This window comes from Mus pahari, chromosome 8, assembly GCF_900095145.1.
Source record: "Mus pahari chromosome 8, PAHARI_EIJ_v1.1, whole genome shotgun sequence".
NCBI classification, from domain to species: domain Eukaryota; kingdom Metazoa; phylum Chordata; class Mammalia; order Rodentia; family Muridae; genus Mus; species Mus pahari.
The window spans coordinates 46,817,128-46,831,010 of NC_034597.1; the positions used below are offsets into that span (position 1 = coordinate 46,817,128).

At 50.8% G+C, this 13,883-nt stretch overlaps 1 protein-coding gene across 2 annotated transcripts; it reads right to left on the bottom strand.

Moving 5' to 3' along the window:
• On the bottom strand, positions 1 to 5,816 carry Rabggta (Rab geranylgeranyltransferase subunit alpha). 2 transcript variants are annotated; one of them, XM_029541586.1, is made up of 17 exons: positions 5,758 to 5,816; positions 5,389 to 5,545; positions 5,140 to 5,250; positions 4,696 to 4,820; positions 4,337 to 4,524; positions 3,867 to 4,070; positions 3,323 to 3,406; positions 3,151 to 3,233; positions 2,952 to 3,053; positions 2,761 to 2,866; positions 2,612 to 2,663; positions 2,382 to 2,470; positions 2,183 to 2,271; positions 1,971 to 2,087; positions 1,222 to 1,335; positions 888 to 975; positions 1 to 223 (listed from the first exon to the last, which is right to left on the bottom strand). In XM_029541586.1, exons 2-17 carry the CDS (start codon positions 5,389 to 5,391, stop codon positions 75 to 77), a joined length of 1,704 nt encoding a protein of 567 aa, XP_029397446.1. In that variant the 5' UTR covers positions 5,392 to 5,545; positions 5,758 to 5,816; the 3' UTR covers positions 1 to 74. The 2 variants fall into 2 exon arrangements, with proteins under 2 accessions (XP_029397446.1, XP_021058977.1); XM_021203318.1 differs by lacking the exon at positions 5,758 to 5,816 and having other exon boundaries at positions 5,389 to 5,733.
• Between the last annotated feature and the right edge of the window lie 8,067 nt (positions 5,817 to 13,883).

The following is a 13,883-nucleotide window of genomic DNA, read 5'->3' on the forward strand; positions in this document are numbered from 1 at the left end:
TTGGCAGCCTAGAGGGGCCTCTCCATTCTTTATTCAGTCCCAATAAGTTAAAGGGTGAGGGTGAGATGGGCCTCCTAGGTGAGGATGCTGCTGACAGACGGTAGCATCTCAGCCAAACGCTCCCGGATGCCCTCTTCTTGGCACAGCGAGTTGCCCTGCAGGTTGAGGAAGACTAGCCTGGGGCAGGAGGCAAGAGTCTGAAGTGCGGCAGACTGCTGGAGGCCTTGGGCGGTCGAGTCAAGGAAAGCTCAGTAGCTCTACCCCACCCACTGTCTGCTACTGGATACCCCAGAGCTGGAGCTGCTGCTTGGAAGCAAGTCTGATGGTTTCTTATGCCCTTCCCCAGGGGAAATAAAGCCCTTAGCAGAAACTGTAGAATGCCTGGCTGAAGAGGGGGCTGTGGGAAGCAGGACCTTGTGGGGGCATAAAGAGAGGTGGAGAGGGCTCTCAAGTGGCTCTTAGTATTTATAAGTGGCTATGTGGGAATGTGGGTTAAAGATGCTCTAACCCTCCGATTCCAAGAGGGATCAAAGAATTCTTAAAAATATGGAACTTCCTGATTTCTAAACTATTCTGTGGTTCCTAAGGATCTCCACAGGCTGCCTGCCTCTGAACTCTGGCTTGTGAAGTCACACGCTACAGAACTCCAGAATCAAAGTTAATCATAGTCACAGACAGCCTCAGGCTATCCGCTCCCCTCAGCTCACCCTGCCCAAGCCCTGTTTCCTGTCCTGCCTTGAGATGACCCTGTCTGCCTGTGTGGTTTGTCCCTCTGCAGCCTGCTCCTTGCCCTATGAGCTGTCTGCTGTCTGCGTCTGCGGTTTGTCTCCCTGCAGCCTGCTCCTTGCCCTAGAAGCTGTCTGCACAGTAGACTGAAGGGAGGATACGGTTATTACATAGTAACAGCTCCCGCAGCCGGGGAAGGTTAGCCACGCCATCCAAGTTCTCCAGGACGTTATCACTGGCCTGCAACACCTGAGGAGCAGGGAGTTGAAGAAGCATAAGGTCAAACACACAGCCTGGGACCAGTACAGCCATGGAGGAGCCCAGAGTGACCAGCTTAGGTGTGTGAAAGAGCTCACAGGGCCAGCCTGGGTAGTCAAGGGGGGTGGCAAAGCGGTTACCTGCAGGGGTCAGAGGTCAGAAGGTCCCGCCATAACAGGCAAACTTCTGAGTAGCAAAGGGACACCCGGGACAGAATGGGAGGGATGGATACTTTACCTCAAGACAGCGCAGAGCAGCCAGGGCTGGGGGCAAGGCTCGGAGACGATTATGGGACAGGTCAAGATGAGTGACTAAGAGCAGTTGTTCCAGATGGCAGAGCACTGTGAGATCCTAGGAGGAGGGGGAGGGGCGAAACACTCAGCAGGCACCAGGACATCTTCAGCCACCTGTTCCACATGGACCTCACAAGACCCCTGTTGGAGGCTAGCCTCATGTAAGAAAAAAACAGCCTGGTATATAGGAGTATGTGCTATGTCAGGGACAGGGGACAGACAGATAGTTATGGAAGGGTGGTTAGTGTATGGGACAGAGGAGAGTGGCATGTCCTACAGCAAACAGAAAGCTAGGAATGGGCCTGTGCTGGTCGGCAGTGACAAGGTACAACAGATTTGTTAAGATGAATAGAAACACAAAAAGCAGAGCCTGGGCAGCTTTCAGAAATCTCCAGAAATGATTTGGGATTTAGGTTCTGGGGGCCCCAGCCAGTGTGAAAGGCATAGGAATGCACAGATGGGTGGTAAAAGGCAACACTGGGAATTGAACCCAGGGCCTTACTAATGAGCTACACTTTCCTAGTCCAGCTTTGATGGGTCAGGACTTAAAACCAGGGAAGAAGCAGGATGAAGAACTGACAGGAAGCAAGACCTAATGAAGCAGCAGGCTACAAGGAAGATGGTGGGGTCAACCTGGTGGGGAAGACAGCAGGAGGAAGGGACCTAGGGAAGGGGCCTATGCTGAGCCCATACCTTGTGAGCCAGGTGCAGCACGCGCACGTCCGCATACTCCATCTTGAGAACACTGTTTTCCACCAAGAACTTGCTGCGCAGGTCGTCCAAGTAGGCTGCTCTCATCGGGTCCACAGCCTGGTGGGGAAGGAGCAGGTAGTTATGGGGGGGTCCCTGCCTTCTAATGGCCCACTGGGCCTCCCCTGGTCTGTCCTCCCTGCGGCCCAGCTTGCTTTGAGGGTATTGAAGTACTGCAGTGTTTCTTTCTCGTAGAGGAGGGGGTCCAGTGCCCTCATCAGCAGGATGATGGTCAGCAGGCACCCTAGGGAGAAGGTGGAGAGAGGTTTATAGTCTCTTGAGACCTTCTACTCGGGGAGGTTCCCTGGACAGGTTTTCTCCCTGTGGTTCTTGGGAGCTGGCTTCGGCTCTCACATTTATTCTCAGGCTCCAGCTCCTGCAGCTCTTTACAGGACTCAAGCTCGGACTGTAGCACTGTGGACTTTTCCACGGACAGCTCACACCTGAGAGCGGGGAGGTTAGGGAAGGTATGTTGCCCACAGCCCAGAGTTCTAAGCCATCCTCCTTCCGTGGGCCCATGCCTCCTGCCCCAACTGCCCAGTGTCTAGAACCCCTCTCTTTGCCCATGGGCTCCTTGTCATCACCTGAACAGTTGTTCATCGGTGGCCGAGTCGCGGCACCAGCACTCCTGGTGGCCTAGGGGAAAGGTTAAGTAGTTGGATGGGACACTGTGAGGGGAGGAGAGAGGAGGCTGGGGGACTGCCGAGGGGAGGGGAGCTTTAGACAGCATCACCTTTTAAAAGCACACACTCCTTCTGAGTGTCACTTCCTGTCCAGGTGACATGAAACGTGTGCTGGGGCAAGTGGTCATTGAGAGAGGCGGCGGGCAGGTCACAGAGCTGAGAGCACAGGTCAAGGAAATGTAGTACCTCACTGCTTTTCTGACTGTCCCACCCTAGACCTGCCCCACCAATCCCGGGATACCCAGACATGGCTGGGCCGGTTCCTGCCATCTGGAGTCCTCCACTCCGCACTCAAGGGTGCCTCGTCAACCGTGAGTAGCAAGGTCCCCATCTTGGAGCCCACCTGCCACGGGGAACAAAGAGAGACTCCTTAGTCCTCACGGCCTCAGACGCAGGGTCTCACCACGGTGAGCTTAAAAAAAAAAACCCGCTTGACTCACTATCAGGGGACGAGAGAAGCAGACTGACAGACAGGCCTCTTCCCGGCTCACGTGCAGGCAGCACAGAACATCGTGGGGCTCCGCTAGGGAGAGAGACAGCCTCGGTTTGCCTTAAATGTTGTCTTTGTTTCTTTCTAAGTCTCAAACATCCTGCCCTTTCCCCCCTGCTTACCCCGCCCCAGGAGCCAGCGGTGATAGAACCAGGCACTCTGATCATTGGGGTCAGTGAAGAAGGCATTCTGCACCAACTCCAGCTCTGTGGGGGCCAGGAAGGTATGGGGTTGCGTCAGCACGGTAGGATCCTAGACATCCCAACAGCTCTCCAGCCCAAGGCTCACTTGTACCCCGGCCTCACGCAGGAACTGCATGTGCCAGTAAGGAGAAGGGGCTCAATAAGGTGGCTCAGAGCAGGCTTAGACAGCCATCAGGGCTGGGGTGCTCCTGCAGAATCCTTGCCAGGATCCTCTAGCCTCTGGTCCTTAGCCTTCCTAGTGCTGCAATCCTTTAACACAGTTCCTCATGTTGTGGTGACCCCCCAACCATAGCATGATTTTCGTTACTCCTTGCTAACTGTAATTTTTGTTACTGTGATGAATCATGATGTATAAATACCCAATATCCCCGATGGTCTTAGGCGATCCCCGTGAAATGGGTTGATCAACTCCCAAAGGGGCCGCAGGCCACAGATTGAGATCTGCTGGTCTAGGCTCACTCACCTCTCAGCAGTACATTTTCAGGGAGCCGTCCCTGGGGGCCAGAGTCTGGCTGGGGGTGCAGCTGGGGCAAGAGGCAGGAGCGATAATGCCAGGAGGAATAGTTGGAGAAGTTCCGGGTGATGAGGCTGTCAGTGAAGGCTAGCTCCTCTGCAGGCGCGACAGCAGCCTGTGCTGCTACAAATCGCCGATAGTCCCAGCAGTGAACTAGGGAGGTTGAGGGAGGGAGCCTATCTCAGAAGCAGGGCAAAGAGGAGCTACTGCACGGACAGACAGCCCCCAGAATCCTCTCAGAGAGCCCTAGCAATTCCTCCATGCAAACTACATAGACTGCATCTGGCTGCGCCATCCCTTCCAGCGCTACCAAAGTAGATGCTGGTGCTGGATCCTGCGTATCCTTCCGCGCTCTGAGGACCCAGTGCCAGGATGCGGGGGCCCATGAGGTTTGTAGGGACAGGACTGTGGACACGTACAGTTCCGCTCATCGGCCTCGAGGAAACGAGCACACAGCTCCAGCTCCCGCGCCCAGTTGGGCTCAGGCAGGCGACTGAGCAGCCAGCAGCGGTGGTGCCAAGTGCCATAGGACTTAGGGTTCACACGCAGACAGCTCTCTAGGAAGCCTAGTTCTGCCTTCACAAGAGCAGCCAACTCCTCAGGGGACCTGGACCCCAAGAGAAAGGGGGGTTAGAGCCTTCCAACATCCGACCCCAACTTGTCCCTCCCTTCTTGTATCTAGTCCCCCACTACCCTATCTCTATGCCCAGCTATTCCAGTCCTCCTCCAGTTCTGCATCCAAGCAAGGGCCAGGGCAGAGACCTGAACTACTACATACTTCTGGGTTTCTAGCTGTTGGAGCACTTCTCTGCGACAGTTCCAGAGGGTGGCAAAATCAGGGTTGGCTCCCAGAATCTGGCTTGTCAGTTCTAGGACGGATTCATCCAGCTCGCCAGCCTGCCGCTGTGAAGACAGGTTATAGGGTCAGAGACCACATTTCCCCAGCTCTAGGTTAACCATTATAAACCTCTGAACCAGTCAGTAGTGGCACTATGCAACAGGTACTGTGCAAAACCTTACACGGCCTAACAGGTATTTTCTCACTTAATCTTTGCAGGTTGTGCAATCATTAGCTCCATTTTACAGATGAAAACAGTTCCAGTGACTCGCACAAGGCAATACAGCAACAACAGACAGAATCAAGATTTGGATCCCTACAGTTTGCCTCTAGGGTCAAGCTTTTGGTCTCTGTATTATTGGGGACTACCTCTGAGGGCCCCACCTTCTGGAAGACAGCTTGAGTGGCTGACTGGTAGAGCTTTAGCTTCTGTTCCCGTTCTAGCCTTTTGGCCTCTGCCTGCTCTTCGGACGTCTTCACCTTCAGGCGCCCATGCTACCAGGGATATGAGGATAGGATGATATGAACGCAGGTTGCCTTGCAAGGGCAGACTTGCAGAAGCCCCGCCGAGACAGCCACATGGGATGAGGGCATGGGCATGCAGGGGAAAGGGGCTGAGCTCCGGGTTCTCACCATGGTTTCGGCTCAGCGTTGGGGACAGGGGAGGGAGGGGTCCGGAGGTAGCCCGGTCAGTCGGCCGAGAGAGATGTCAATCACAGAACTCCGCCCACACGGCCCCGCCCCTCAGGTGTTTCCCGGAAGCTGCCAGGAGGCCCAGGCTAAGGATCCCCTGTGTAAAAAGGGGGCCGGTGGCTGGCACTGTGAGGTCAGGAGGAAGCGCTCACCACAACCCCGGCCTCCGTTCCCACGGATCTTTCCGAAGCCCCACCCGCCAGGACCGTCAGGGCCAAGGCACACGCCGCGCATGGAGAGAGCAGTGCCCGCCCGTCCGTCCGTCCCTCCCGCGGACCCTTGCACCCCCTCCTCCACGGGCGAACCCACCTGCTCAGGGAGGAGGTGCCAGGACGTGCAACTCTGGCCGCCACCGAGTCCCGGTGTGGCTAGAGCGGCTCCGTGCTGTGTGAGGTGCGGAGACGAGGCGCTGCGCCCCCTGCAGGCCTGGCGAGGGAGCTGCGTGTGTGTCAACCAATTTGTCTTAGCGCCCAGAGGGGTGTGTGTGTGTGTGTGTGTGTGTCGGCTCAGGACACCCCAAGACCAAATTCTCAGGACAAAGGAGCTTTATTTGCCCTAGAGGGACGAAGTATATAGGAATAAGAGATGAGACAGGAGATGGAGAAGGGGAAAGGGAAGGGGGATGGAGTTGGGGTGGGGGAGACAAAGGACTGCCTTTGAATAGGGAGGTGACAGATGTAACCCATAGGAAAATGCAGTTTATAAAGGTAAAAGGGGAAGAAATCCTGTGTTGGAATGAGGTGATTAATCTTAATGGAATAAGAGAATGGATCCTGGTAGTTAGCTTTAGGAACTCAATCTAACGGTTTTTAGCAAGGCAGAGGGAGTGGGGAGAAGGGCAAGGCCTGACAGTGCCATGTTTGCCATACCCAGGCTGACTAGAGTCCCTTTCCAGTTTAGGTGAAGAAGTTCTTCAGCAACCTGCTATCAGCGAGTTCTGGCTGCCAAAAGCTCTCAGTTTCCTTCCTGTTCTCTTGATTTCATCCACATTCATGGTTACTATCTGGAAGATGATGGCACCCAAACCTCTCTCCAGTCCAGATGTCCACAGCATAATGATAATGACAATTATATAGCAGTATATGTATGTATTGACATAGTCAAAGGCTAGAGGCAGTGGTGCTGTTTGTAATGTCAACTTCTAAGGGGAATCGACCCAGGAGGTTCTAGAGTTTAAGATAATAGTGAGATTTCTAGTTTTTTAAAAAATTGAGTGTCACTGGGCAGTGATGGCTCACACCTTTGATCCCAGCACTCAGGAGGCAGAGGCAGGCAGTTCTCTGAGTTCGAGGCCAGCCTGGCTTACAGAGCGAATTCTAGAACAGCCAGGGCTACACAGAGAAACCCTGTCTTGGAAAACCAGAAGAAAGAAAAATGTAGTATCGCCTATATGTCCCAGAGATATTTCAAACTATAAAAGCTAAAAAAGGGTCTCCCCCCCCCCCGCAAGTGCCTGCTTTATTGTCACTGTTGCACTAAATGGCAGTGTTCTCAAAGCTTTTCAGTCTCTGTAATAACCATTTAGTGCAGTTGCCACTAAGGCTGTTGCAATTGTCTTCATCCTGTGTCCTCTCTACTTTCATTCATCTTGAGCCATGGAGTCAGATTTAAAGTATCCACTACCTGCCTGGCCCCTTTCTAGGTCCTGTAACCTATTTTAGAAGAAAAGGGCTGCTTCTTCAGGCCTTGTGTACTTCAGTCCCATGGGGGAAAGAGCTAAGTCACTGGTTATCTTCGCTCCTGGCACTGTGATGGGAGCTCTGTATTTTTGATGTACGTGAGCACGAGTGTACACACACACACACACACACACACACACACACAGAGCGGACCACATGTGGAAGCCAAAGCAGAATGATTAAAAATATGACTCAGCCTAACTGCCTAACTTGGTGGCTCACACCTGTAATCCTAGCACTTCGGAGGCTGAGGCAGGAGGGCTCTGAGTCTGAAGCCAGCCTGGGCTTAGTGAAAAAGACCCTAAGTGAAAAAGTTAAAAGGCTGGATTGGATGTCTTGGAGAACACCTGTAACCTCAAGACATGGGAGAAGAAAAAGAATCCCAAGTTCAAGGCCAGCCTGGGTTAGAAAAGGAGTGACAGGTTAGTTTCTGCTACATAATCTCAAAAAAACAAAACAAACAAACAAAAACAAAAACAAAAAACAACCCCCCCAAACAAAAAATAAACAAAAAACTCTAACAACAATAAAACAATAATAGAAGAAAAAACGTTGTGATTAAATAAACTATCAGTGTGAAGTGCTTTGAATAATGACCATATTGAATAAATGCCCAGTAAATAATATAGCAAAGATATTATAGTTATTATTTTTAATTTTCCTGACAAACATGGAAGAAATGGAGGTCCAAAAATATTACTAGCTTGCTGAGGGCCACCCAAGTAGTGGTAGTAAGTACCAGGTAAGGCTGCCTCCCCTCAGCATCTATGTTTTTTGTTGTTGCTGTTTGGCTACTTCTGGATCTTGTTTCTTGTTCTGTAGGCACTCAGACATACAACCAGATACCAGGAATACAGATCCAACCGGGGAAGGTTTGCCAAACACAGCGTTACATCATAGTTACTAAGGGAGGAGGGAAGGGGGTGGGGGACGGTGAGGTAAGCAAGGGAGACTATTTAATAATTAGCAATCTTGAAACTGGCAAAGCTGAGTCAAGCAGGCTTGTGAGGAAGTGAGTATTGTGAAAAACATCTGCATTAAAAAAGGAGAGGCCTGTGTTTTGGAAAGAGAAGGCAGGAAGGGCATTTCAGACATGTGTGGCGTGCAGCTGGGGGTGAGAAAGCAAACAGACTCAGCTGGCTGGCAGAGAGAAGCTAAGCCAGGTGCCCTCACAGATAAGAATAAAAGAATTGATGACAAGCCTCTTACATAGTGGCAAAAGGAGTTGTCGTGAGTTATAGTTGGCCTTCTCCACGAGGGAGTGGGAAGCAGGCAGCTGTGCTCTGATATTTGCAGAGATTTTTCTGTTTGTTGTGAAAGCAGTGATTTGAACATCGGTAAAGAATAGTCAGCTTGCTTAAAGCAAGATGGGCGTAAGTAGGGATCATCACCCACCTACATCACTGCAGCGAGGAAACAGAGAGGGGGTGGAGGGCATCGGCACACACAGTATTTCCAGGACCCTGAGCAGAGCCCAAATATGGGTTGGGAGGAAGGAGGGGACCGTGAGCCACAGTCAAAGGTTGGCAGGCAGCCATGCTCCAGAGGTACAGGGAGTAAGGAAGAGGCAGGCATTGAACCTGGGGTCCTCTGTGTGTATTCAACCACTGGTCTTTAGCATCAGGCCTGGCCTGCCACAGAGTGCTATGTTTTAGGGATCCAGTCCCAGGCAAAACAACCAAACCAAACTTTATTTCTGCTGTCTTAGAGGTTATGGTTAGTGAAGCCCTCCCCGTGTAATAGAACTCTCTGTGGCGGCGTGAGGTCACACCTTTAATCCCAAAACTCAGGAAGCAAACGCAGGTGGATCTTCATGAGTTCAAAGCCTGGTTTACACAGTGAGTTCCATGTGCCACCACATCAAGGCTACATAGTGAGAACATGTTCCAACCAACCAACCAACCAAAAAGATACAGGGTCTTTCACTAACTTTGGAACACAACACCTCACCTGGCTCCCTAAGCTCCTGTGGTACTCCGGACCCCCACTGCAGAGGTTACGGATGAATCCAGGCTTTTACGTGGGTGTTGGATGCTGGAGAGCTGAACTCAGGTTTTCACAGTCATATATCAAGCACTTTACCCACAGAGCCACCTCCCCAGCCTGCAACCCCCACCTCTCCTTTTCTTTTCAGTACTGGAGATTGTAGGGCCTTGTTGGTATTAAGCAAATGGTGCCAATAAACCATGCCCTAGCCCTCTGACTTGCTTGACAATGAAAAGAAAAACGTTCATTCTCTGCATTATCTCAAACAGTTGCTTTAGTCCTGTGCTGAAATGTGGCTAATGTAATTGAGGGATTGAATTCTTTTCCTTTCTTTCTTCCTTTTTTAAATTGGTTTTTCAAGACAGGGTTTCTCGCCGGACATGGTGGCGCACGCCTTTAATCCTAGCACTCAGGAGGCAGAGGCAGGCAGATTTCTGAGTTCGAGGCCAGCCTGGTCTACAAAGTGAGTTCCAGGATAGCCAGGGCTACACAGAGAAACCCTGTCTCGGAAAAAAAAAAAGACAGGGTTTCTCTGTGTAGCCCTGGCTGTCCTGGTACTTAACACGATAGACCAGTCTAGACCAGTCTAGCCTGGAACTCAGAGAATCACTTGCCTCTGTCTCCCTAGTTCTGGGATTAAAGGTGCACACCATCGCCACCGCCCAGATGAATTATATTTTGAAAAATTGGAATCCAGGTGGTGGCGGCACACACCTTGGCTCTCAGCACAGGCAAACAGGAATCAGAGACAAATTGATCTTTGAGTTGGAGACCAGCTTCTGTGTGGTTTACACAGAGTGAGTTCCAAGACAAACAGGGCTACACAGAGACACCCTATCTCGAAGCAACCAAAAAAGAAGAGGAGGAGAGGAGGAGGAAGAGCAGGAAGAAGAAGGAGAGAGATATAGAATCTAAATAGCTACTGGGAGGTATAGGCAAGAACTGAGTAGGAGTTGAGTGTGTCAGATCTCTTGTGAGTCTTTGTTGTTGTTGTTGTTGTTTGGTTTTTGGTTTTTCGAGACAGGGTTTCTCTGTATAGCCCTGGCTGTCCTGGAACTCACTTTGTAGACCAGGCTGGCCTTGAACTTAGACATCTGCCTGCCTCTGCCTCCCGAGTGCTGGGATTAAAGGCGTGTGCCACCACGCCTGGCCTCTTGTGAGTCTTGAACTTGAGTGGGGTAGAAGTCCTTGGGAGCCTGCAGAAGGACACCTCACTGTAACTGTCCTGGCAGGAAAGAAGATATATTACTTCTTTCTTGATTTGGTATACTGGGAACAGGTGACTGAGTATAGCTGTTTGGCATAGAGTCCAGACTTTGAACCTAAAACTCCAGTAGTGTTTCCTGGACTCAAGTTAAGCTAAAAGCACTTACTATACATCTCATTGTTGATATGTAATCATTTTTTCCCTTAAACTTCTGGTGTTTCTCTTGTTCTTCCTACAATCACCAGAGAAGAATAACATATGCAGACCTTAAGAGTACACACATCATAGGGTTGTAGATCTGGTCCTTCTATTTTAAAATTCTCCCAGGCACAGAGAAGAGACTGGGTTAGTGAGGGACTAGGAATATAGGGAATAGGGACGGTAATTAGAAATCATTCTCAGAGAATACAGGCAGAACATGTCAGTCAGAGTCATGTGGGCGGGGAGAAGGGCTAGCAGTCAGGGCAGACTTCTGGTAGGCAGTCAGATGGGAAGAGGAGCCATGACCAGATAATAAAGATGGTGAACTTCCAAGATGGCTGGCTTTCTCCTTCATTCTCCTCTCCTGAGACAAAACCCTTGCAACTTCAAACAAAGGCCTGGTGGACTTTCTCTCCCACCAATAAGGCTCCCTGCCTGTGTAGCAGCCTGATCAGATCAAGGCCAGACCTTATACATTTAGTCCACATTCATGAACCTACCAGCCTTCCTGTTTTTATTCGAATTGACCAACCCTAAATTTAACCCCTCAAAGACCCTTAAGACCCCCAGACCTCAAAGACAGACTGGCCTTCGGCGTTGCAGATGGTCTATCTCTCCCTGTGCTTCTTCACCCTGATGGAAAGCCTTTCTTTACGGACTCCTTCAGCCCGCGCGCTGTCTGCTGCGCTTGAGATTTCTCCTACTGCTACCTATTGCGCTCAAGATTTTTCTCACCCTTTGATTCTTTTTAACTGGCAGAGAATACAAGCCCAATCAAGATGCCTAGATGATAACAGGTGTGCTTGGAGGGCGGGGAAGGGCACCTGCTTCCGAGGTGACAAGAAGGGCTGGGAGTAGATAGGACCAGGCTACCCCAACAAAGATTTCATAGATCAGCAGCTTATAAAGGAGACACCTGAGAATTTGCGGTTTCCACGGAGCTGTTGGAATGTGGTGGGGAGGGCGGTGTGAGAAGAGAAAGGGCCACTTCTACTCTGTTGGGTTTGATGTGGGGGAGCCCTGAGGCGCAAGAAACGGTTGCCTGGAGAGAGGTCAGAGCAGAAGAAGTCAGCGTGGGTGTCAGGCATGTGCACATAGTAATTACACTGTGCCAGGGAATGTGCCATCCAGGGAGAAGGGAGATGAGGGAACCCACAAATGAGCTTTGGTAGAGTCGTGGTTAGGGCAGGGCTGGGAGTGCTGGCTGGAGCAGCATCACCAGGGAAGCAGAGGGAGAAGTGAACAATGGAAAGAGAGAGGGCGTCTGTTCCCAAAGCCATTATTCATGGCCATTGTCATAGCTGGGTGCTAGACAGCTGGTGTGACAAGGAGATGGACTCGGCTGGAGGCGCTGTGCTCAGAGGTGAGAGAGCCTGGTGTCCAGCCTGTGAGATTCCAGAAGACACACTTGCTCCGGGTCTCTCCAGCTTGGGTTTGCACACTTGCACTCTACTAAAACACACGGAAGGGAGGAAACGTGGGAGGAAGTGAGCAACGGGGTGCTGGAGGTTTCTGAGTATGCTTCCTACCTCCCAGGGAAGAAATCAGAAAGGGGAGCCTGGCCAGGTGTGGGTGTTGCTCCAGCAGGTCTCCAGTGATAGGCGCTTAGTCATTTGCATACGTAGGCTTCGGGGAGGGGATCCTGAGGAGAAGTCAAAGGTTGGCAAGGGCGAGGCTAAGACCAAGCTAAAGGAAAGGATTCTGAAGGGGAAGAACTGAGTAGGGCCCCTGTCATGCAGCAGTCTGGAAGCTTGACTCCAGGGATGAAGTGCCTGGTTGGTATCTTCTGTGACTGTGATCTGCCTCTGCTCCTAGCATCGGATTCTTTCTTTCTACCCTTGGCCTCTACTGAGCAAGATGTCAAAGGGAGGGCTGGAGAGATGGCTCAGCGGGTAAGAGCACCCGACTGCTCTTCCAAAGGTGCAGAGTTCAAATCCCAGCAACCACATGGTGGCTCAAACTATTCTTAACGAGATCTGCCTCCCTCTTCTGGAGTGTCCGAAGACAGCTACAGTGTACTTACATATAATAATAAATAAAATCTAAAAAAAAAAAAAAAAAAGGTGTGCGCCACCACTGCCCAGCCAGAAGTTTCTTAAAAAAAAAAAAAAAAGATGTCAAAGGGAGAGGGCCCAGTGAGTGAGTCCCCAGCAGCCCAAAGATACTCAGTGAAGGAAGTCATGCACCCCATGGGCTGAAGGTGGGGTCCCATGGTTTCTGAATCACAGTGCTTTTATAGTGATCAGCTGTATATCAGCATAGATTAGCCTCAGGATGGTGAACCGGGTGGGGTTGCATCAGATAACACTAACTAATGTCTGTGTCAGTTTTGTGCCAGCCCCCTAGTGGTGGCATTTTTTTTCCAGTGATGGCTAAATACTGGATTATGAGATAGGATTATGGGATGGATTTGATAGCTTGAATAATCTCAAAGTCAAGCTCTTTGGTTCTCAGATGGTAGTTTGCATCAGAGCAATGGTGTGGGAGGTGGAGTAACACAGGAGCCTGAGAGGACAGGGGTCCTGGTTGGCTTAGAGCTGCTAAGAGTAGATGATGGGCTTTGCTTAGCAGAGCACAGCATGTCCTTGAGTGGTTCTAAGGGAGCTTTAGTGCCCAGAGTGGGAGGGCTCCTAGGCCCCAGGCTTGGTGGCAGTTATGTGCAAGTATGTTGTTCGTTTTAAGAGGCACAGAGACATCCTATAGTCAGGAGGGAAAAATCAGGATGGTGAGGAGAGTCCATGACCTTGGAGGCCGAACTAGAAGTCTCAGGTGGCAGAAGATAAGTTTTCAAAACCTTGGCATAGTAGCTACACTAATACCCTGCTCTCTCTCTCTCTCTCTCTCTCTCTCTCTCTCTCTCTCTCTCTCTCTCTCTCTCTGTGTGTGTATGCATGTGTGTGTGTCTGTGTCTGTGTGCATGTGCTGAGTGCCAGAGGTATGTTGGATCCCTGGAGCTGGAGTTACAGGTAACTGTGAGCTACCTGATGTGAATGCTGGAAACTGAACTCTAGTCCTCTGCAAGAGGAGTGCAAGTTGCTAACTCCTGGCCACCTTTCCAGCTCAGTCCTGAATCCCTCCAGTGAGAACACAGACACATTAGGAAGGACTCTAGTCATTGGAACTGGCCAAAGGTGGATTGGATCTCAACGAATGATGGTAAATGTATTGTGCATGAGGTAATGAAGTAATAAAGCCGGGCAGTGGTGGTGCACACCTTTAGTCCCAGCACTCAGGAGGCAGAGGCAGGTGGATCTCTAAATTCAAGGCCAGCCTGCACTATAGATGGAGTTCCAGGACAGCCAGGATTACACAAAGAAACCCTGTCTCAAAAAAAAAAAAAAAAAAAAAAAAAAAAAAAAAAA

Coding starts and splice junctions, on each gene's coding strand:
- Rabggta (XM_029541586.1), bottom strand. Junction 4,821..5,139: donor CTCAAGCTGTCTTCCAGAAG/GTGGGGCCCTCA, acceptor CTGTCTTCACAG/CGGCAGGCTGGCGAGCTGGA. Junction 4,071..4,336: donor CGAGGCCGATGAGCGGAACT/GTACGTGTCCAC, acceptor CAACCTCCCTAG/TTCACTGCTGGGACTATCGG.